The sequence below is a fragment of the Dipteris shenzhenensis genome, chromosome 32, assembly GCF_047967505.1.
Source record: "Dipteris shenzhenensis isolate YYH24624 ecotype China chromosome 32, Dip_SZ_1.0, whole genome shotgun sequence".
In the NCBI taxonomy this organism is placed as follows: domain Eukaryota; kingdom Viridiplantae; phylum Streptophyta; class Polypodiopsida; order Gleicheniales; family Dipteridaceae; genus Dipteris; species Dipteris shenzhenensis.
Genome location: NC_141627.1, coordinates 37,815,149 through 37,840,436, shown reverse-complemented (window position 1 = coordinate 37,840,436; position 25,288 = coordinate 37,815,149). Strand labels below are relative to the sequence as shown.

The window sequence follows — 25,288 nt, the reverse complement described above, 5'->3', positions numbered from 1 at the left end:
ATTCTTTATGTTCACTCCTTCCATGGTCCATTCAAAACTATCCACATTAGCAATTAAGAGCCAATTGATGGGATCATTTCTTTCTAGTGTGAGTGTGTGGGACCAGGCTACCATACAATAAGGGTGAGAGGACCAAGTAACAAATGTTATAAAACTATTTATTTAGCAAGAATTGTCAATGAATCTACAATGAATGGGCCTTGTTTGTTAGGCCACTATAGGCAATGAAATTTTAAAAAATAATTATCCCATAGATCACATATTGATATGGATCCTAATCTATGTATGGATGTGTGATAACATCAATGCTTGAAGACAAACAATAGGATATGGGAACAAACCATTTCCATTATGATAGGATTTTGATGCCTTTCAAAAGGTTTTCTTTGTTCACACAAGTTGGAAAATTTTGTCATAATTTGCTTGAATAATCCTTAACATGGCCAACATGGCTCTAGTACCATGTTAGAGAATCTACAATGAATGGGCCTTGATTTCCAAACTAAGTCCAAACCACTAAACCATCTAACTATAAAGAAATAACTAGCCCACAAGATCACTTATTAGTATGGATCCTACTTTTTTAATGTGCACTGGAATGTATGATCAAAGCAATGCTCGGATCTAAGATAGGACTAGAAAATGAATACAAAAGGTGACTCACAACCTATGCCACACGAATAGCATGATGTTGCTCAATGGGTAATAGATATGAGGCCACAGGGGTTAGCCAATACTCTTTCTCTCTCCTTCTATTTGCATGCCTCCAAGTAAGCTCTTTAGTGGCTTAGGGTAGAGCCCTAGAACCTATCTTTTTAACTACCCTTTTGCCCTAGGTATTATGCTCCAATGTTGATCTCTTCACTAATGGTTAGGACCTATGGTCGACTCTTTGACTGCTACTAGTGCCGTTGTTGCACCCTATGCTCCAATGTTGAGCTCTTTGCTTATGTTTAGGACTGATGTTTAGGATTGATGGGGTTAGGACCTATGGTCGACACTTTGACTACTACTAGTGCCTTTGTTGCACCCTATAGTTGTTAAACCAAACACTTGGAGTGCACCTTGCAATGGTTGGAATAAACTTACTAAACTATTTGCTTGAATTAAATTTCTTATGCTTGAATTGCACCCTCTAGTGTTGCTCTAAATTGTTATAATTGCCGTCCTTTTTTACCATTGCTTGTGCTTGAAGTGCACCCTATAGTGGTTGCTCTAAATTGTTATAATTTTCGTCCTTTTTAACCTCGTATTGGTGCTTGGAATACAATTGACTAAGGCAATAATCAAATGCTTTCTACCCAATGGTGGCTATATATAGGCATTTAAACTCTCTAAATGTTGGCTGACTTATTGTTGTTTGGCCAACCCAAATCCGGGCTAGCTAATTCAATTTGTGTAATAGTGATGGTCGTGAGCAAATTTTGCTAGCCTACCTGTATTGGCATCCCTATAATGCCTATTCGTTTGGCTTTTCTCTAGCTTCCTATTATTTGGGAACACAGTATTCAGTAATATTGGAGTTTCTTGCTTAGTTGGACTATTTTTCAAAATGGTCACCTCCACTCAATATTAACCAAGTAAACTCCAAAATTGGGTGAACTTGCAACACTAGATAGGTCAGCTCCATGAAAATATCAACTAGTGATACTAAGAAACATAAATTTGTAAGTTGATAAACTCCACGGAATAATGATCTAACAAAGTCCAAAATTGAGTTCAATTGCACTGGTGTGCAGCTCACCTCCATACCTTTCCTTTATTGTTTGCTAGTGAAAATATGAAAGTAGAGACACCGTTTGATTGGGTTGTGATGCCTTTCTACGAAGAGCTTGCTACCAAACTTTGTGTGTGTTGGAAGCTCCCTCCACTCCATTGGCCCTCTCTTTCATTTTTTCTTTTCATGTTGTCCTTGTTTCCACTTTACGTATGTGTATCTATCACATCATTCTATCTTCATCCCTTTGGTCCCTTGGTCCTTCTCTTTTCATTCCTTTGCCCCTTTCCACCCTTGGCTTTGCTACTATTTATATCTTTGGAATGTGTAAGTAAAACATTGATTCCAAAAAACACTAAACCCTAGAAACTCTCGTTTTTGTATCACATTAAGAAAAAAGACACTTCTAGCAACATATTTTAGAAAACCCCAAATTTTTTGATATAGATAAAAAATTATAGAATTTGAGCAAGAGGTGTGGGTGGGAAATAGAGGGGAGGGGAGATGAAGAGGGAGGGGGAGGGGAGATGAAAAGGGAGGGGGAGGGAAAAGAGATGGGGTGGGGATGAAGAGGGAATGGGGGGGGAGAGGAGAATGGAGAGGAAGGGAGGGGGGGGATGGAGAGAGGGTGGGGGAGGGAAAAAAGAGGAGGAAGGAGGAACTTAGAGGTGCCCTCACCCATTGTGTGCATATAGGGGATGGATGGAGGGGGAGAGGGAATGGGGAGGAGGGGAGGGAATGGAGAGGAGGTGGAGGAGGAAAAAGAGAGGGGGTGCAATAGGTGGGATTTAATCAAATGTCTAGAACCTTTAGCTTGAGGAGCATCCCTCCACCAATAAGTGGTGACCCCAAGCCAAAATTCCCCACACCATCCAAGCACCCCTAACTACCATTGTCTCTACCACCTAGATGCCAACATGCACCTCCAACTCCTCCATGCCACCACCTCACCAACCAACATTGTTTTCAGTGCCCTCACCCCTACAACTTTGGTGACTCTATCGATCTCCTCCCCCTCTAGCACCTTCATTGATTCTATCACACAAGGGAGGGCCTCATTTTAATTAATCATAAACCCTTGTTTTTTTGTATCAAATTGACAAAAAATATCAAATCCAAAAAACTCTCTTGAAAACTCCAACTATGAGAGCATTTTACTCCTATGGTTGCAACTAAGAGATGGTCTTTATATTATATGGATGTGAATTCCTTCTTGCAAGGTGATTTGCAAGAAGAGGCATACATGGTATAGCCAGTAGGATATGAGAATGATGGTCATTTAATTATGTATGCAAGTAGCACAAACCCTTGCATGGCTTGAAGCTGGCACCTAGAGCATGCTCTGATAAGATAGGGAAGTATCCTGTTATGATTGCCTTTCAAATTAGGAAAATAGACTTCTCACATTATGTGAGGAAGACAAAAAAATATCATGCTATTAGTAGTCATATACATTGATGACTTGATCATGATAGAGACATTGAGGAGAGAGTGATCGCACCATTCTTCTCTTTGGGATGTCAAGAATTGCACTAGTGCCACTCTCCCCATGAGGTTAGGGGAATGGGACTAATACAAATTCTCCATAATTTAGTGCCACTCTCCAAAGGGACAATGGAACCACTACCAACTTCTCCATTATCCCCTTTACCACATTCTCTACAACCTCATAGGGAGAGCAGAACTCCGACATCACAAAGGGGTAATACAAGAACTAGAGCATATGTTATTTGAGGATGCAATAGGCCAAAAACAGTGGGATGAAACCATGGATGAAGAGATGGCTGCCCTTGATGCAAATCATACTTATTTAGGATTGGGTGTCTTTGCCTCACGATAAGAAGGCAATTGGTTTTGCAAATGGTTTTTGTAAGGTGAAACACAATGCAATGCCTCTATGAGTAGGTATAAGGAAAGATTGGTTACCAAAGGTTATGCACAAATGTATGTCTTTTATTATGAAGAAACATACAATGTAGTTGCTAGAATGGAAAATTTGAGAGCAATCATCACAATGGTTGTAGCTAAGGAATGGTTGTTACATCAAATGTATGTGAATAATGCCTTCTTGCATGGTGGTTTGCAAGAAAAAGTATATATGGTACAGTCACCAGGCCATGAGGATGATGCACACCGTAATTTGTATTGCATGTTGCACAAAGCTTTATACTCAATTATCTATTAAGGTTCATTGCTTCGTGCATCACTTCCTGTCACTGTGGGAGGAGGATTAGTTCGGTGTGTTTCTTAGGTGTCTCACAATTCTGAGGAGAAAAAGGTTTAGCAAGGCATGGAGGAGGGAGTCCACCCTCAAGCGGTACAAAATAGTTAAGGGGTGCAAGAGACTCTCTCCCAAGCATCCCCATAGCCTTGTTGCCTTGCAAGGTGGGGATCGGCCACTTGGGCCAATGCCACACGTACTTTTGTCAGGCTTTGATGAGGGGAGGGGCGCCGGTGGTCATTAGTGTATAGCCTACAATCAAAGGCTTGGGGTTAAGACCCAAAATACCAAGCAAAAGAATATAGAATAGAGTCAACGGGAAATCTCCAAAGTGAAAGTAGTAGCAAAAGCAAAGGTCAAAGAGGAAAGATACATTAGGGCTAAAAGTGGGAAAAAGAAGGTTCTTGTGCCTCGAGGCTATGGCTCCCCTACACTTTTTATCATTCCTCTCATTACCCCCATGGCCATCGTTACTCTGTCGTTCCATACTCCATCACCAAGGGACTCTTGGAAGACAAAATTAGTTTTGAAACTGACCTTGGGAATCATGAACTTTCCTTGAGGCTCTCCTCTTTCAATAGGAGAGATGTCATCACCAAGTTCATTCTGAAACCGATATTGGATTTCATTCTCCATCTCTAAGTCCTGGAATAGCAAGTAATCTTTCAATTGCTAGTTTGTAAGCCAGCCCATTGGGGCTGCCCTATGACTATCCTAAACCACGTAGTTGGGATGGCTTTCCTAAAAATTCTAAACATAGCCCTTGGATTGGCCAACTGCTAATAGTTCTCCAGACCAAGGCAACATGTCAACTATTTCTCCCTCAGCAAAAGTTTGTGTAATATCATTAAGGTAAGTATTTGGAGTAATATTCTCATGATCCCAGACAATTCTCTATGCTTGAATATCAATAATATGACATTGTAACAAATCACCCCATGTCTCAAAATCTCCATGCCAATATTTTAATTGTGCTTCTAGGAAAATTGCATAGGTAAATATATCTGACCATGAATTGTTGTAAGAGTTATAACAGTATACCAAGCATCCCCTAGATGCCTACATAATGTACCAGAAGATGCCTAATTCATCCATCAATGAAGCCAAAATAGATATGCTGGTATGGAGGTTAACATGCCTCCCTTCCTAACATCAATCCAATACCTTGGATCAAACTATGTATTATACCTGAATATATTGGGCAATATCAATAGAAGTGCTCCAAGCAGAGACAATCCTGATCACACGTGCAAATCTAGATGTGAATATCCGAGGCGAATGCATAGGCAGCAATGCAATTTTGTCAGCTCGATCCAGTTTTGTCCAGATTTCGTTAGTGATTTTTGTCCATCTCCCTTTTCATTCATGAGATCTACCCAACATTTGAACTTTTCTTATATTTTTACTGGTTTTGTAAGGTTTCCTGGCCTATATCTTCTTGATGGTAGGTGGAGAGCCCATGCATGGCCACATTACGATCTATTTTTTCCAAAAAGAAATATTATTTTTCAATTTTTATATATTTGTTTGTTGACCATGTTGGACTAGCACATGCCTTTGACCAAACCACTCCATCAGAATGTTCATTCACTTGGATCGAGTTGATGCTAAACTTTGAGTTTTTAAACTGACAAGCTATTGCTCGAGTCAACCGATTGACCATGTTGCTTTATTGACCAGTAATAAGATTTCACTAAATTATTTGACTTTGATCTTGAGTTGCTTTGAGTTGTCTTTGACTTTGATTACATGTGCAAACCCCCTACTGGTCAGAAATGGCAATTGTCCTGCACACCTCGATGAAACAAAGGCCATAAGATGAACTAAAGCACTAGCACAAAGTGCTGAGACCTAGTGTTGACACGATGGTGCCAAAATATTGCCACTATTTGTCTCTCACTTTAGAGGTTCTAGTCTCCTGAATTATGCTTAATTTTTTGGTCTTGCATAATTGATCAACAGTGTAGCATAGGGCCTCCAGCCATATTCTGGCTAGAGATATAGGCTTAAAATGTGAAAAGTGGTCCTTGAATGAGCTTAGGAAAAGAAGAAGTGTTATTAAATGGAATGGATGGGAGCTCTCACCTCCATTGTGGTCTAAGCTTCAAAAAGTGTTTGCAAGGTTTAGAAGAAGGGTAGGTTTGAGAAACCTACGCTAGGACTATAAGGTCCAAACAGATTTGTAGGGTTTCTATAAGGTTGAGAAAAGGGAGAGCTAGTCTCCTTCATGGATTATGGGAGATAAGGAATGAGATATCTACGCTAGGAGTTTGAGGTCAAGAAAGAATTGTAGGGTTCGCTGGGGGGCTTAGGGTTTAGAAAGGGTTGCAAGCTTGGGAGAGAAGGTGTAAGGGCAATGCTAAACATTTAAGGTTTACAAAGAGTTATGTGGTTTGAGTAGGATTTGAAAAGTGTGGCAAGGAAACAAAGCCATCTCATCGTTCCCGTCACTCGCTTAGCTTAATCATCACTCTAGCTGTCGTTCACTACACCCTAGCATGGGGGGTTTCCATGTTGAGCCCTATGTAACACCACTCCTCCCCCCTTTCCCATTCCCTTTCCCACACTTCTCCTCCTTGTTTTTTCTTGGACCTGCATGTTACATGAGGCATTTTTCACTCTTTTGCCTATCCAATCAGCTCTTGGCTATGACAATGGAGGGCTCTACCACTCCTATCATTTCAGCTTAATAACTCCATCTTCAAAAGACTTCAGGACATTATGGGCAATTTAAGCTCATACAAAAATTAAAATCAATGAGCATATAATTGTTCAAGCATAATACGCAAGTAAATGCAAGGTCTGGTCCTGTTTTGCAAATGATCTAACCATGGACAATTAAACTGCTGCCATGGTAAAAGAACATGTATTCTTTAAGCCAGGACTGTGAGAATTTGGCTAATAAATTGTTGCATTGTAACCTAGTGTTGTATGATACTAGCATTAGAAACCATTAAGGACGTATGCACTGTGCAAATTTATTTCGACTCATCCAAAGAAGCAGACCTGGTCTCCTGTTCACAAGGAGCTACTCAAATCTGCTACAGATAAAGGGCGCCTTGAAATAAAGTTTAAAATCTGTATATATATCGAACTGGGTATGCAAGTTTTTTTGACTGCATCCAAAGATGCAGATCGGGTCTCCTGTTCAGGAGCAGCTATTCAAATGTGCTACAATAACCACTCCCGAAAGCAATAAAGGCAACATGAAATAAAGTTTGAAGTCTTGTATATATATATCGAATTGGTGTAACTTCATGATGGAGTCCAAAATGGCTCAAAAGAATTGCAGCTTAATGTTGGAAAAGTTTCCAAAATGGCTCAAAAGGACATTCCTTCAAAAAAGTTTGTGTATATAGGTATGATAGCAACTTCATGATGGAGAAATCTCCAAAATGGCTCAAAAGAACATTGCTTCAATCATATGAAGCGTGAGACTATATGTAAGAATGTCAATGATACTAAGCTCTCAGAATGCAAGAGCTGTAACATCCAATATGTGATAGGTTACGAAGGAGAAGACAATGCATTCAGTAGATTATGGAGCAGCAAAGGCTGGCCGATCGAATAAACAATGAAGTCAGTGTTCCTCAGCTCCTCCACATTCACCACATGTCTGCCATCAAAGTGGCTCAAAAAAACATTGCTTCAATCATATGAAGAGTGAGACTATATGTAAAAATGTCAATGATACTGAGAAGCTCTCAGAATGCACGAGCTGTAATATCCAATATGCGATAGATTAGGAAGGAGAAGCCAAAGCATTTGCGTAGATTATGGAGCAGCAGCAGGCAAATCTCTGATCCAAGGATCCAAAGGCTTGCCGATCGAATAAACAATGAAGCCAATCTTCCTCAGCTCCTCCACATTCACCACGTTTCTGCCATCAAAAATGAAGGCTGGCTTCTGCATGTTCGCGTAGATCTTCTTGTAGTCCAACTTCTTGAACTCATCCCACTCTGTGACAATGCAGACAGCATGCGCATCTTTGGTTGCTTCATATACATCCTTCACCGTGTTGACCTGCTTGAAGCTATCGTTTTCGCTCGTGGGTTGCAGATGAGAGGGGTGATCCCAGTCGAATTTGCTCAAGGAGAGGTCTCGCTTGATCTGATCGTCTGTTACTTGTGGATCGTAGATGCTAATCAGAGCTTTGTCGACCAGCAATGCATGGCAGACATCTATGGCAGGAGTCTCTCTGGTGTCTCCTGTGTCTTTCTTGAAGGCAAAGCCCAAAATGGCGATCTTCTTGCCCGAGACTGTGTTGAACATGGAAGACACAACCCGAGTCACGAACCGTGACTTCTGGTAGTCATTGATGGAAATCACCTGCTTCCAGTAGTTCGCAACTTCGGTGAGTCCATTGCACTCGCAAATGTAGACCAAGTTGAGAACGTCCTTTTGGAAGCAAGATCCGCCAAAACCGACGCTGGCATTCAGAAATTTGGGACCAATTCGAGTGTCTTTCCCTACCGAATAGGCCACTTGTGAGACATCAGCTCCAGTGGCTTCACAAAGGGCAGACAGAGCATTCACCGACGAAATTCGCTGAGCGAGAAACGCATTTGCTGCAAGTTTAGAGATCTCTGCAGACCACAAATTGGTGGTGATGATTCGGTCCTCGGGGACCCAGTTAGCATATACATCCTTGAGAGCTTTCACAGCTTTCTGGCCCTCGGGAGTCTCTCGTCCTCCGATCAGCACGCGATCTGGATACCTCAGATCCTCAATGGCAGTTCCTTCTGCGAGGAACTCAGGATTTGAGAGGATTTGGAAGCTAATGCCGTTGCTGTTGTGGGAGAGGATTTTCTCAATTGCTTCCGCCGTCTTCACAGGAACAGTGGACTTCTCGACCACAATCTTGTCGGACTTGGAGACGTCGGCAATCATGCGAGCCGCGCTCTCCCAGTAGGTGAGATCAGCGGCCTTTCCTGCGCCCAGGCCCCTGGTCTTGGTGGGAGTGTTGACAGAAACAAACACGATATCGGCCTGCTCAACGTGCTTTTCGACATCGGAGCTGAAGAAGAGGTTTTTCCCTCTACAAGCGGTGACGACGTCGTGGAGGCCAGGCTCGAAGATGGGGAGGAGGTCACTATTCCAGGCGGTGATGCGGGGGACGGAGATATCGACGACGAAGACTTGGATATGGGGGCATTTGAGGGCGATCATGGCCATGGTCGGGCCACCGACGTAGCCAGCGCCGAGGCAACAAATTTTCACCATGGTGAGGAGGGAGGAAAGAAGAAAGGAAGAAGAAGAGGGAGCTCGAAAGGAGAAGGATGATGAGAGGCTATGGCTATGGCGGAGCAGAGCAGGGCAGAGCAGAGCAGGAGGAGCATTTGAAGCAGGGGACTGGGGAGCACGCAGGGACGACGTGAAGGGAATCACGTCGCACGCAATGGGACGAGCAGTAGCTTGGAATGACCGCTGGGTCGCCCGTAACGCACGGAACATTTTCCTGGAAAGGACGTCGGGAGGACGATTCTATTCTGTCTCTGACTGGACAACGAACAACGGCAGTAGGAGTCCAACTAACTTCCCTTGTACGCGGCAAGAAAGGCGTGTGTTCCCTTGTGGAATGCGTCACCCCTCCGTCCATTCCTTGTGGTACTTTTGCTTACGTCTTGAATTTTGATCGTTTCCACTCTTTTTGTTTGTGCGTATCCTGTCCTTATTACGTACGCGTTTTGCCCACATTGCCACCTTCATGAGGCGGCCTAGAGAAAAACCAGGTTAACTCAGTTTTCTTTGATTTGAAGTCAAAGTTTTCAAGAGAAGGTTTTTGGCCTCCCACCACGAGGAGCCCTACGTGAAGGCAACGCTCAGTAGAAGCGAAAATACGTTTTCATTTTGTTTTTTTTACGGCCTTTCCAAATTCTATGTTTAGAGCACCACCCCACGATTTTACTCAATACGTTTTCATTTTGTTTTTTTTACGGCCTTTCCAAATTCTATGTTTAGAGCACCACCCCACGATTTTACTCTTCGCCTTCCGGCCCCTTCAAACTTCACCAAAACATTTTCCTCCCCTAGGGAAGGCCTTAGTGATGATTTGGTCTTCAAAGGGAAAATCCTTTTTTTTCAATTTTTCGGGTGGTTCGAAATTCCCATCAGTTGCTCCAAACCTTGGCACAGAGAATTGAAGATTTGGGGTCCCTTTATGACTTTTGGGCCATTCGCATTTACTCCTCTCTCCACACTCCTAATCTCCTTCTTACTTTTCACTATCATCGTCCCTTCCTGAATTTGGGGCCTCCAATTTAATGCTCACTCTGCGCATTTCACCTTAGGCGAGGGCAAGCCTGATGAATGATAGATATATCATTCACCTTGTTTAATTTGTACATTTTGAAGCCTCCCCAACTCTTGCTCTACCCATTTTCCCCCTCTTAAAAACTCCCTCTCCCTACTTTTCCCTTCTTTCCATATATATTCAATTTATGCACAACTTTCATAGTTCTCTTTATTTTCATACCTTTTATATTTGTTATTATTTTCCTAAAACTTCCTTTTTTATATTTTCTCTAATTTTCTTAGTTATCACTATCCTAAACCTCCTAACATTACCTCCCAAACCCTCTGACTTCTAGTCCTATTCTCACGCCCGACTCCCTCGACTACATACCGTATTAAACCCCCTATAAACCACCACACTTACCCATCTACTCACCCTTACTACCCCTCCCACAACCCCTACTATGCATGCTCCTCCTACCCCATACTGATCGCTGCCCCCTCGCCTGCACGTAGCTCTAAGTCCCACACAGTCGCTTGCTCTAGGATTGTTTGTGCGTGTTTTCTCCCACCCCTCACTACCTCGCCTAGATCCTGCTGCTCTTAAAGTACCCCGTTGCCACTCCTTGCTATAAGTACTCCACCGCATGCTTACCTCCATAGTCCGCACAATCTGCTTTTCAAGCAACTACATGCTCGTGGCTCGACAACCACGAGGTCCAGCACCTTTATGATCTACCTCCTTTGGAAAATGGGCTTACAGGTACTGCTTTAGTCAACCTTTGCCACCTTGGCTATAGTGCCATCATTTCCATGCACATTCAGCAAGACTGCACAACCCTCCTCTCCAATCTCGTGGTCTTCCATGGTGTCATTTATTACAGGTTCTTCATCCTTTTTTATTGCAAACCCCCCACCACCCCCTCCTCTTCTTAATCCACATCCCACCCCGCTTTGATCTTTACCTCTTAATTTTTTCCTCCTTTATTCCCCTTCACCCACCCCCTCCCTCCTCCTCCTCTAAATTTATGTCTAAGTTTCCCCCCCCTCCCCCCTCCCTTAAAAACCCCTTAATTTTTTATATTTAACCCCTCTCTTTAAAACATTATTTTTGGCTTACTTTTTTGGCTTACCTTTATTTGTTTATTTCTATATTATCCTCTTCTAACCTCCCTTTTTTTATTGAAATTCTTTTCTTCTCAATTAGCCACACAATTACACTTCCATCTTCTTTATTTCCACATCTTTTTTCATTAATTAACCCCTTTCCCCCCCCATATTTGTACATTAAGTCCCCACCCTCCTTTTTCCCCCTTTTTTTCTATTAATTTGTATTATTTTTCCCTCTATTTCTTAACTCAATTTGGCTTGGTTATTGAAAACTACACCTGCCAGCATCACTCCTCCTCCTCCACACTTCTTCCATACACCCCTCCCTTCCACACTCTTCTCATTTACCCACCCTTCTAATAAGTTTCAATATTTTCTTCTCTGTAACCTCCAAACTCATTCCTCTACCCAAAACAAATTTGTTTTTACATTAAGCTTGATAAGTGTATGGCCAAGTGCTAATTTTATTGTGACTCTGATAACAAGGGAGGGGTGTTTATGACACTTGTCTTCCCAACTAAAGTTAAAACTGGTTCTTACTATTTTGCTTGTTGGATGGTGGCAGGTAGGCAGACTCCCCTCTTCAATAAAAGTGATGCTTGCCAGGACTTATCCAATCTCAACTTCTATACAGTTTCTGCAAAGTCATTTCTACAAAAAGGGCCCACTGTTAGCTTCCTTTATAAATGGGGATTCACCTAATTGTACAAAATTTTCCATTAATGCAATTAGTCCTATTTCATTGTCTAGCTTTGTTCTTTTGTCTTTTCACTATGCAAAGGGGTGTTGTAAAATCTTACACACACACACCAGCTAGCAATGCCCACAAGTAATTATAAAATTTTTTTAAATATTCTTTAAAAAAAGCTCCAAGTCCATATGGTAATAGGATTTTTTGATTAATTTGTAGGCTTTTGGAAAATAACCTCTATTTTATTTTAACGAGTCAAAATGGAAATGAGGTACTTCATGGACACTTACCCTTAGAAAATGTATTAAACATTTTAACCTGAGGACCACGAAGGCATATTTAAGAAATCTTCCCTATTAATTCATGCCATCATTTTAGAGGCTAGCATTTTCTAGCCATAAGGCTTGCTAGCATCCTCTTGAGGATGACCTCAGATGGAGTGTGGGTAGGAAAAATGAGACGTAGGAGGACCTTTGATTTAAGTAGTCGGTTTTCTTTTCTTAAATGTGCTTTAGTCCTTGGGCTAGGATGTCCAATCAATTGTGGAGGCCTTGTCACAGTTAGTGTTGATAAAATACCCAATTGAATTTTACCATTTTGACTTATCGAACCAAAATGGAGGTTATCCAAACCTCCAAATTTATTATTGTCCTAATTGCACTTTACCAACTTAGAGGTTTTTTCACATATTTAGTTTAAAAAGAGAGCATGATTACTCATGGATATTGCTTGGTGGTCAAACACACACACACACACACACACACACAATCTGTTAATGTCCACGGAATACCGATAGGTCTATGGGACAAAGAAAAACCATCTAGTACATCTACAGAGAAAGGGCACATGGCAGCTTCCAAGGAGTGCAAAAAGTAGCTCCAGATTTTGAGAGTACTTGCAAACTATGATTGGCAATACATCAGTTTAACACTAAGAGTCTTTTGGTTTATATTTAAACTCTTTTATGGTTGCTATGCCTTCACGATATACTGCCGTTTTCCATCTTTCCTAGAAGTCTTGACTTTGGCTAGTTTTGTTGTCTTATTTTAACTTAGCTCGCGTAATTTCCTCAACTATCCATACCTTAGTTCCTTTCAACTTGTAAGATTGGCAAGAGGGAGCGGCTGTCAAGAGTGGTATCACATGCATAAAATGTTAGTGACATCATAAATTTTCTTTTTTTATTTGTCGCTAACATTGGATTAAATAGATAGATTAAGATCATACATTGATTGGAATGAAGTATGGAAAGAGCATTAAAAAATATTAAGGTGGAGGGAGCATAAGCACGTTATAATACCCTAGAATAATTTATAACAACTCCCTCCATAGGTAATCAGCTTTGTTAAGTGACTATAAGAATCATTAACCTACAGTCCATTGGTTAATATTTTTGCTAAATGGTCTAGGGTTTAAGAGCTTTGGTGGACTTTTGTTAAATGTATGACACGGGGCATCAATTCAAATATACTTGATTCCTACCTCCTCCTTCACATAATTCATCTCTCCCCTCTCCTCTTCCCCCTTTTCAACCCCGCCCCCTTTTTTTATAAAGAATAAACAATAACAGTAATAATGGAGGATTTTACATACAATGAAGACTTTGGAGAATTTCTCCACAAAAAGTTATTACATAAGCTAAGAAATCCATGATAAAATGGTGTCTGTATCTCTCTTCCCATCAAAGTTTTGAAACATGAAGTAGTTTCTACTAAATTTATTTCTATTATTAGGACTTTGTGCATTTAGTGTAGCTTTTACAATTCTATAGATACACTCCTCATCCTCAAATGCATATCTCTTTGCTTTCTTACATTTGATGCTTCTCATCTATGTCAGCATTGATGGCTCATCCTTAGATGTACTCCTCATCCATGTCAATACTTAACGTCTCATCCTTATATTCATGTCTCTTTCTTTTCTTAATTTTGATTCTCATTTCTAGATCGTGCTCTTGCATCAAATGTGAATGAAGTGCATCTATGCATCCTTGGAGCATGGATGGTTGTGGATGATCTCCCACGAAGCTGAAATAGAGAATGGAAATTAATTTCAAAAAGCAATTTTATTTATGAATAATGGAAATATTGATATTAAGTGTATGGCATAGAAAGTAAGAGAGAGAATTACTTATTTCATGCTTAAGAAGATGGAATTCCTCACAAATTGTGTTGCATCCATTTGCCTTCATGCCCAAATTCCTACAATCTTTGCTTGTTGTTTTTTCTTTTTCTTCAAAGAGATCCTTTGCTCCTACTACTTGTCTTTTACTTTTTATTCTTCCTACTTGTACTTGGCCAATCGGTCCTTAATAGGCTTTAACCAAATATTTTGTGAAGCATATTATACACAAGGTTTTCACCAAGGCCTTTTGACATGCCTTATATCCATAAACAAGGGTTTCTACAAGGCATGTATACATAGGGAATATATATATTTCAATTGATAGATAGATAGACCGATGCGAGATTGTAATATTCCTACATGCAAAAATGGTATTCAAACTAGGCTATAATAGTTAACAAATAGCAATTTCGAGACTAGAGCTTGTGGCCATGCATACTATAGACTTCCTATAGAGACTTCTTACAGATTGTGCTATACATGGTGGCATCTATAGACTTCCTATAGATACTTCTTGCAGATTGAGCTATATGTATAGCCAATTTCAAGAATAGAATTAGCGGCCGGCTATTCATACTATAGACTTGCTATATAGACTTTGTATAGAGACTTTATGTAGATTGTGCTATACATGGTGGGATGTATAGCCAATTTCAAGACTAGAATTGGTGACTATACATACTATAAGCTTCCTATAGAGACTTCTTGCAGATTGCGCTATAAACGGTGGCATGTGGTATGTATACAATGGGTCTAGGGCTAGCAATGATGCCTCTAGTATTTAGCATGAGAGCTATGTAGCAATCTATGCTACATGCTCCTCACAACACACTAGCTAATGCTGGCAAGGCTATATGGTGCATAGGGCCTAGACTCCAGAAGCACGCAGAGTTGAGGTAAATTTTTTATTTAAAAAATGCTTGTTGACTTGAAATTGGAACCTACATGATTAGAGCTACTCCTATACATTGGTCTTTAAGTTGCATGTAGTTTGTCCACATTGAGTACACCTTGATTAGGAGGCTCCTAGTTATTATACTCTTCTCTTTTGGCGTGTACTTCACTTAGCCATGAAGTAGGCCTTCCCTCAAGCTGATGATTCTTGGGAATCGAAGAAGGACTGAGCGTTACATTCCATCACACCCCTTTAATGGGAATGTCCTTCCTCTCTGTCAAACCAAGAGCTTGTCGATGCTTCTCAAAAATCTATTTGCCAAATGGTTCGGTAAAGATGTCTAAAACATTCTCTTTGCTATCACAATGTTGTAGTGTGATGCCACCAACTAACACTCTTTCTCTAATGAACTGCTCTCTGACATCAATGTGCTTTGTCCTAGAGTGATATATTGGATTCTTGGGTAATGCTTGAGCCGACTGATTATCACAATATATTGTTGTTCATCAAAGTAATTTAGTTCTGACAATAGTCTTTTGAGCCATATAGCTTCACATGCACCTATAGCAAGTGCTCTATATTCTACTTTTGTTGTTGAAGACAAAGAAACAGTGGTTGCTTGTTTGACAACCATGATATACCACCTTTATCAAGGAAAAATGTATATTCATGTGGTCTCTCGTCTCATGATCTCCTGCATAGTCATTGTCATAGTATCAATGCAACCTTGGATGACTTCCTCTGTATTCTATTCCAAATTGTCTTGTACCTCTATTGTACCTTAAGAATCTTTTGGCTGCATTCCAGTGAGACTATTTTGGATTGGCATAGACTGTCTAGTGAGCTTACTGCATAACCAATATATGGCCTTTTGATAGTCAAATATATAAGAGACCTGATGAGCTGCCGATAGTACCTATCATTGACTGTATACTTTTCTAAATCTTTTTTAAGTTTCAAACTATGTTCCATAAGGGTGGCTACAATCTTGCAATCTACCATATGAAACTTTTTCAGGAGACAGTCAACATATTTTAGCTGACTCATGAAGGTGTTGTCTTAGTCTCTTCATCACGAGACTGTCAACATAATTTAGTTAACTCATGAAGGTGTTGTCTTAGTCTCTTTAGAACTCAATTCCAAGACAATAGTGCATAAGTCCAAGATCTTTCATGTTGAACTCTGTAGATAAGTCTTGTTCCAACTTCTTGATGAAGCTATCATTACTTCCTATCACAATCAGATCGTCTATGTACAAAAGTGCAATAGTGATGTCTTCCCCTTGAATTTTGTAGTAGAGAGTATGATATGCATTGGAGCTCATGTATATCAGATTAGCAAAAATACTTGCCAATTATGCTATACCAACTTCTAGGTGCTTTCTTTAAGCCATACAGACTTTTTAACATAATCTGCTGGTTGTTGCATATAGACTTTCTCATCTAGGTAACCATTGAGAAAACCGTTCTTGACGTCTAAGTGGTACACATTCCATCTTGTGAGTGTCGCAAGTGATATCAAGTTCTATATGGAATCCATCTTTGCTACTGGAGCATGAGACTCATCATAATCTTGACCATATTCCTGTGCAAATCCTTTTGCAACTAGTATGGCTTTGTATCTTTCAATGTTTCCATCTAGATTGTACTTCAGTTCGTAAACCCATTTGTTTTCTATGGCTTTCTTTCCTGGTGGAAGGTTGCATAATTCCCAAAGTATTGTTCTTGTACAAAGCTTCCATTTCTTTATTCATAGCAGTTTGCCATTCTAGCTTGTCGACTATGTCTTCAAAGTACATTTGCTCTTCTATGGCCATGATGGTAGTCATAAGAGCATAGTTGGTGGTTTCAACCTAAATTTCTTTTCCTTTCTGAGCATATGTCTATCTTGCTGGTGGTTTGCTTTCCCCAGCAGACCATCTGAGTTGCTACTCTTCTCGGGGTGTCTCTGGCAGTCTTGCTCCTTCATCAACATTTTCTGTATGTGACTAAGTAAAAAATGTGTATATATCCAAAGAATTTGATGTTTTTCATTTTGATTTTTCATCAAAAATTACATCTCTGGAGATGATGACCTTTCGGTTGATGGGATCATACAACTTATATGCTTTGCTCTCTTCACTGTAGCCAACCATGATGCATTTGTGTGACTTTGCATCCAATTTTCTGCGATCATTGTCATGTATGTGGGCATATTCTATGCAACCAAAAAAGGGAGATGCCCAATGCGTGGCTTGTGTCCATGAAATAAGGTGTCATACCCTGAATCGGTTTGGCTGGAAGCCGATTAAGCAAGTAGTTTATAGTGGCAATTGCTTCTGCCCAATACTGATTCAGAAGATTCTTCTCACACTGATCATTGCTCTAGAATTGTTTGCTGCTAAAGTACCATTCTTCCTTTTAGCTCTTGCATTCTGTTGAGGAATATCTGCACAAGTGAATTGTCTTCGAATGCCATTACTTTTGCAAAAGTTCATGAATGCTGAAGACATGTATTTAGCTCCTCTGTTTGATCTCATGACTTTGATCTTTTTGCATGTTTGGTTTTCTACCATGGCTTTAAATTCTTGAAATCTAGAAAAGACTTCAGATTTCTCTTTCAAAAAGTAGACCCAACAATATCTGCTATAGTTGTCAATGAAAGTCAAGTAGTAAAGTGAACCATTAATGCTATTGGTCTGGGCATAATCCCATACATTGGTGCGACTCAAATCAAGAATATCTTGTGCTTGAGAGGTGCTTCTTCCAAAATTGGTTCGCTTTTGTTTACTGAAGCAACACGCTTTGCAAACTTTTCTAAGAAACTGTAGCTTAGAAATTCCAATTGCCATATTCTAATTTATGAGCTATATCAAGATTTTGAAATTGACATGTCCATATCTCTTGTGCCATATTGTGGAAAGTGGCATCTGTTGCAATTGAGCTGACGTGGCATGCAAGTCTAGAACTCAAACTAGCATTCTAAACAAGCATCCTTTCTTGACTCCTTTTCCTACTAGCTAATATCCTCTAGATTTGTCTCTAATCATGCATTCATCTCCATCAAAGATGGCTTGGTAGTTGTGTTCTGTCATTTGCCCAACTGACAAGAGGTTTTTGTTGAGCTTCAGAACATATAGTACATCTTTCACCAATCCTTTCATTCTAGTGAAATTGTCCATAGGGACAATGCCTTTCCCTTGAACTAGATTCGGTGTGTTATTTTGACGTGTAGATAACATTCTGCTATCCTTCTAATGCTAGGATAGCTCAACATGGATATGTTTGCTACTCTTTATGAGTCTAAATAGGATTCTCACACTGAGAAACCAAATCAACCAGAGTTTTCGCAATAGCAACAAAACTAGTCATTCTTACATACTTAGGATCAAGGATTACACCAATCAACTCACAACAGCAGGAGAGACTACCATAGAAATGGTTCAAGTCATCCTAAATGGACTAGGAGAGGGATACAAGAATCTATTCCAGAGTATTTCCATTCAACATCACATTCCAACTCTGGAAGAGCTACAGTCAATGTTATTTGGTGGAGAACTCATGACTTAGGCCATTCACGCATGTATAAGGTCATTCGAATGATCAAGCATTCATAGCTTTAGATAGAAGTACTGGCAGAGGTAGATCATTTCAGTCGAGTGTTCATAATCAACAACAAAGTCAAAATCAACATCAGCATCATCCTCAGTGGCATCAGCATCAACAACCAAGAGGAAAACATTCAAATTTCAAGGAAGAGGGAATGCATCCACCAATGTGTCAAATATTCAGTGCAACTATTCTGGACACTATGAAAGAGATTGTCGCAAGAAGCAGTACGACCAAGGCAGTCAATCCCCAGTAGCAATTGAGGGAATTTTCATGGAAGAGGAAATCATCACGATGGACATTCAAGTCACAGTCATTATGCCAATGAACCCAAGAATATGTTTCTTGCAAGTGAGGATATGCAAAAGATTGAAACCATGTATCTTGACATAGATTGTAATTAAAAAGGGAAGTGCAGTTATCAAGTCGATCAAGCAGATCAGCATCCTTGGTACATCAAAAGCAGTGCATCATCTCATATGACAAAGCGTTGACATCTTGCACATTCTTCTTTATTAAATGATATGCATATTTGTCATTCTTGTCCCATTTTTCCTATGCTCGAGCAATGGCAGGATCTACTGCAGGTGTAGACAGCAGGTGTAGACACTAGTCGTATAGGTATAGATCCCACTGCTTGTGTTACGGGCAAGAGTGGGAGTGGATGCTAGTTCGGTCTAATGTTCTAGGTATAGACCCATCGACATACTCCCATTTGTCTTGAAGTACAAGAATGGTCCCCATTCGGTATTTCCATGTGCCATGGTTGGAATTGTCTAGCTTAGCAGATGCATCCAAATTGATCCAGGGCACATAACATTTAGTGTTACCATTGTGGCAAGAAGGGCCACATGAAAAAGGATTGCTTCAAGCTGAAAAGAGAGCAAAAGGATAAGAAAAAGAATGCAAATTGGGTTGCAAAGAAGAAGGAAGAGAGTCCAAGGGAGGACAAAGGAAAATTGAAGATCGAGGAGATCAATGCAGTCACTGAAAATAATGACAACGACATTCTCTTCATGTCTAGTCTACCTACAGAGTTGCTTACCACTTCAGATGATGCATATTCCTAGGATTGGATTTTGGATTTTGGTGCTTCATTTCTTGTTACTCCCCATAGGGAATGGTTCTCCAATTATGATAGTGAAATTTTTTAGACAGGTTGTTTGCATCTTGGAAATAACTATGCATGTGACATAGTGGGAGCAGGTGATATAAAGTTTTCTTTTGCAAATGGGTCTTCTTTTGTTTTGAAAAATGTGAGACATATGCCTAAGCTGACCAAGAGTCTCATTTTAGCAAGTTAGCTAAATGATGCTGGTTTTTAGACCACCTTTGGCTTTCAGAGTTGGAAAATTCAAAAGGGCTCTATGGTCTTGGCAAGGGGTGCCAAGTGTGGGACATTGTATCCCTTACATGTATCAAGGGTGTCTGATCATGTACTTGTTTGTGGCATTACCGGTTGGGGCACATGAGCAAGAATGGAATGAAACTCTTATGCCATTTGGGTTGTGTACCACATTTGAGTTTTCTTGATTTTGAATTTTGTAAGCACTATCTCTACGGGAAGTAGGCTAAATCAGCCCATAAATAAGGGGAAAGAAAGAGCATGTGGTCCCATGCCTACATGGTCGTTAGGCGAGGCTGAATACTATGCTGCATCTTTTTTTAGCTTGACCCATATGATCGTAATTTTGATTACCAAATTTGTAATGTCCTTGGATTGTACATATGGTTTTAAAAATGCTTCTATAACATGTATCTTCAACTCAATTGTAACAATTCGCAAGAGTTTGCTTCTTTTATTTGTTCAATTTAATCGATCATGATCAATCCACCACAATTAAAATATATGGATAAATTCTCACATCTTGTAATTTGAATAAGTATGTTACATTTAAATGTTTCAAAAACATGTTGCTCATTTGGTATTGGCATGGTTATTAGATCTTCACTTGCTCTCTCACTCGCCATGGCATCCTCGTTGTTAAATGTTTCAACAGCAAGTCACTCATTTGGTATTGGCATGGTTATTAGATCGTCACTTGCTCTCTCGCTCGCCATGGCATCCTCATTGCAACGTCAATGGAAGCTGCATAGAAGTCCGAGGACCAAAACATGAGGGCTAAGATAGCAATGAAATGCAATGAAGGCCTCGACGGATGGAGGACAGTGATGGAGATGGAAATGGTGACCTGTGTCCTTCACAATCTAGGCTCCCTCTCCTTTCTCTCAAACTCGAGTACGGATCCCTCCTTTCGACCTTTTTGTCTCAACGCTCACTTTGCCACATGCGACATTCATAGAGAATCCCTCGGTCCTCATGCACGATGTGATAGTGGCTGTGCCTCTTCGACCTTCTTTTGGAAGGGAATACAACGGCCTTGACTTCACTGATCTCGCTTCCTTCCCTCCACTAGTCGACAACTTTCCCACTCCACCTCAGTAGAATATCGGAGATGGAAGCAGAGAAATTTGGGCTTCTCCTGCTAGTTCACAAGAACGAACCCAAGGAGGAATTATTGAACGAGGAAACGCCTTTACCTTCGTAAGCCGGGGAGGAAGCAGGCTAGGAAAGTCAGTAGGTCGTGGTGCTTTCAATGCCAGAGCACCGACTTTTGGCCACTCTCGACAAGCTACAACACCCAGCTCCTCTTATGTGGGAGCTCTCCAACAAAGTAGAGGGGGCTTCCTCTTAGTCCTCTTCAGAGAAAGAAAAATCCTTTTGGCAACTCCCGAACAAGAGGGAGTACAAGAAGCAAAGCACGGGACCCAGACCACAGTTGCAAAGCCATCCCAAGAAAATGGTCCGTCGTCCTCCAAGAACTCCCATAGAGACAAAGTTGACACTCTCGCCTCCAATAACACAGCGACTGGAATCCAAGCACCTAAAGCTCCACAAAAGTCAAGCTCGGGCCTTTCAAGAGAGAGGACATCTCCTAAACTAGGTAAAGCTATTTTTGCACAACTTGATGAAAATCTACTTACTACATGTTAGAGCATTCTAACTGGGCATAGTAGTCAAAAAAACTACCCCATGGGAGTCAAGTGCAAATGTGTGGGGTCAATGTATGTCTATAGAGACAAGATCGGCTACTACAGACAAGTTAATATACTATTGTGGGTAGTTGGATACTATTTTACCAAGTGCAAAGGGAGGTAAAAGGAGGCAGTCCAATAGGCACCACCACAATTAGGGCCTTTTTTAGACTAAACAAGTACAGATTGGTTGTCAAGAAAGGGGTTAGTACACTGTTTGGTCTGTGAGTTTACAGACTAGTTGGCTAGTCCCTAGGGCATTTCAAGCCTTATATAAAGGTCCCCAGAGGGCAAGTAATTCATTCAATGAATGAACTATTCACCAGGCTCAAGGCCTTTTATAGGCTAAACAAGTATAAGTTGTTTGTCAAGAAGGGAGAGTAGATTGACTAGTCTACAAGTTTACAGACTAGTTGGCCAACCCCTAGGGCACTCTAAGCCCTATTAAAAGAAGCCTAGGGGGCCAAGTCGATCATTCAATGTTGGAGAGTCTCGTAGCTCACATTGGGCTATGCACATGAGAGCAGGGAGGGCAGGACATACAACACTATTATGATTATGAGATGAATCAAAATGAGGATATTCAAGGGGATGTCAAATATTGCCTACTCCAACCTTGAATGATAAAAAGTGAGTGAGATTGAATCAATTTTTTAGTTCCCTTAGAAGATGATTCTAGACTTGATACTTCTCAATTTGTATAGCATGGTAAATACATAGATTAAAAGGTCCTTTGTGGTACTACCTTAAAAGTACTACTATTGGAATTTGATTGCATTGATTTTTTTGGGTATGTATATAGTCTGGCATAGCATTTCATCTGAGCCCATTTGCTAAGTCTCTCTAGCCTTGACCTTGACCCATCAATTATCACATGGGTTGGCCTTTATCCTTAGCCAATCAAGGCTGATACTTTTGATCAAATGCGCTTCTATTGTTTGAATATCATCTAGACCTTGTGTGATAGATCTTGTGCATGCCTTGTTGCACACATGGTTGTTCTTCTACTACCCATGTAGTAGACCTTGATGTGCTACAACCAACATCATGATAACATGCTTACAAGTCATGGTTGTTGCAGCCTAAGTTACACTTTTGGATAAACATCCTATCAGTATAATTTTGAAATAAAAGCACCACATGCAATCCAAAAGAAGAAATGGATCAATCCTAGAAAAGATTCCCATATGCCAAGCTGGGGGGGGAATCACTTCCACTTGCTCCTATGAATGGTAGGCATCAATTTCCCTGCTCATCAACCTCTACGGATATAGAATCTATTTGCATACACAAGCAATTTAAGGAGGTAAGAAGGTCTTACATATCTTCAAGATGCAAAAACCAAAGGAAAAATGATTGTTAGTACAAAATTGTGCATGTGCAAGAACATGAGTATGCGTTAGGTGCATGTTTCCATGTTACAGAATACGTGTTCATATTTGTGCATGTGCAAACATATGAGTAGATCTATAAAACTAGGTGCATGTGTCTATGTTTCCACAAAAACTATAGTCGTATGGGATTTTAAGTGGGGCAATAAATTCATAGAATACAATAGAGAATAAACCAAAAAATCAATTCAATTCATAGGATACAATAGAGAATAAACCAAAAAATCAATTCATAGGATACAATAGAGAATAAATCAATTCAATTTATAGGATACAATACAGAGTAAACCAAAAAATCATAAAAACTTATATGCAAAACACATATTCAAAAGCAAAGAACAAAAGCCAAGGAAAAAAACCATTCAAAAAAAGTAAATTCATATACCATTTTATAGTCACCTTTGGTGATGTAGCCCCACCTGTAGTAGCAGGACTTTTATGGGTAGAGTGGTCCGGCCTATGTGGCCACCCTTTGCATAGTAGAGCCACAAGTCTCTAAGCGCTAGGAAGCTAGATACTGGCTCAAGTGGTCTATCGGCCAACTATGTTGTATGTTCAAAGCCCATATGGCAGAAGGGGTAGCCTATTTTATGGGCTGTGTGATATCCCATTGCTGGGCAAACCCTGTCAGCCAATGTAGGGTAGGATTTAGCCCTTTAGAGGGCCAGGTGTTAGCCTCTTAAGGATGCATGGCAGACCCCTATTTTCTCCTATGGGGTCGGCCCTAGAAGCATGTGGGTCGGCCTACCTAGGCCTGATATTCAGCCTATTTGAAAAGCTGATTACAAAAGGGAGGGGGGCAAATGCCTATATATAAGACAGTGTTAATGATATTTTCTTCTCTAATCATATTAGAGTTCATGAACGCTAATCATATTATATTATGGCTTATCTTGGGGGGTGCACTACTAAGATATCATAGGTATCACGTGCATTCAAGGGGTTTTCAAAAAACCCCTCAACTAAAATATTTCCCCATCGAATGGCTTGAATCGCATGCACTTGTTAGCTATCTGCATGGTCTGCATCCCCCAGCTACTTTTCTTGAATACTGGTTTCAAACCAACTAGGGTAGAAGAGGTAACTTAATCACCGTCTGCTTCCTGAGACGAGGATACTTTATTTTTCTCTTTGAAAAAGCTAAGCATGCTGCAAGAGTACTTCTTCATGGACTCTGGACAGTGCGCAATCAGCCTCTGTATCTAGATAAGTGGTCTCCGTCCTTCAGCCTAGATAACCCCAGTTCCACTATTCTCCCAGTTTGGGTAGAGCTTCCTAACTTGCCTTTCTCACTCTGTAATCAAACGGCCTCAATCTATAACAGCCTCAGAGAGGTAGTTAGTGTTAAAAGAGAGCAGTTCATTAATCCCATGGGTAATCCTCAAGTGTGCGTGCAGCTAGATCTAGCTGAAGAGTTACCTGAAAGCATTGTAATCCTCAATCGTAGGGGTGGAGTGATATTTTTTGTACAAGAACTTGCCAAACTCATGTTTTTTGTGTGGTCTGTCTGACCACACGGTTAAGAACTGCCCCTTGAAGTGATCCAAGCCTAAACGGAATACAAGCCAGTGCGATGAAGTGCGAAAGAAGCATATGCAAAGTGATATTTCTTGCCTTTGGTACCATTATTTTTGGCTCGCTTTTGAGATTAGTTTTAATTGAGAGAGAGAAAGAGAGAGAGAGAGAGAGATCTTGTTATGAAAGTGCATATAATTATCCATGACTTTGTCAATTCTTTAATTTTTATGGCATTTTTCTTTAGTCTTAAAATTATATTTCAATGGCAAATAGAAAATGCTTTTTCATTTAGGTTTTAGCATTTTAATGCGAGATAGAAACCTAGGATTGCTAGTTTGCCAATTCAGATGGAATGCACATGTAAGGATTTCTTTTGTTCAATAAACTTTAATTGTGCAAATGCTAAATGCTTTTCCATTTAGTTGTGCATTTTTTATTTAGAATTGCAACCTACTTTATTCTTTAAATTTTAATTACTTTATTACTTTATTCATTCATAATTGCAACCATATAAACTTGAAAGAACATATAACTTGAAACAAAGTCATATATTTCCATCATAGAGACCATATACATTGTAAAGAGTTCAAAGTCATGGTCCTAGATACACCTGTCCTAAGCCCAAGACCATGTACAATGCAATTAATAGTTGGGCTTTACAAAGTGGACAAATAGCTCTAGTCAGCAAGTAATCTACTAGACAATAAATATGAAATTTATGGCTGCAAGGTAGAGCATAGTGGACAGTTGAGTTATCAAACATA

At 40.2% G+C, this 25,288-nt stretch overlaps 1 protein-coding gene across 1 annotated transcript; it reads right to left on the bottom strand.

The window, feature by feature from the left end:
• Window positions 1-7,299: 7,299 nt before the first annotated feature.
• Window positions 7,300-9,390, bottom strand: LOC147880703 (UDP-glucose 6-dehydrogenase 4-like). Its single transcript, XM_087370791.1, has one exon. It carries the CDS (start codon window positions 9,159-9,161, stop codon window positions 7,713-7,715), a length of 1,449 nt encoding a protein of 482 aa, XP_087226917.1. The 5' UTR covers window positions 9,162-9,390; the 3' UTR covers window positions 7,300-7,712.
• Between the last annotated feature and the right edge of the window lie 15,898 nt (window positions 9,391-25,288).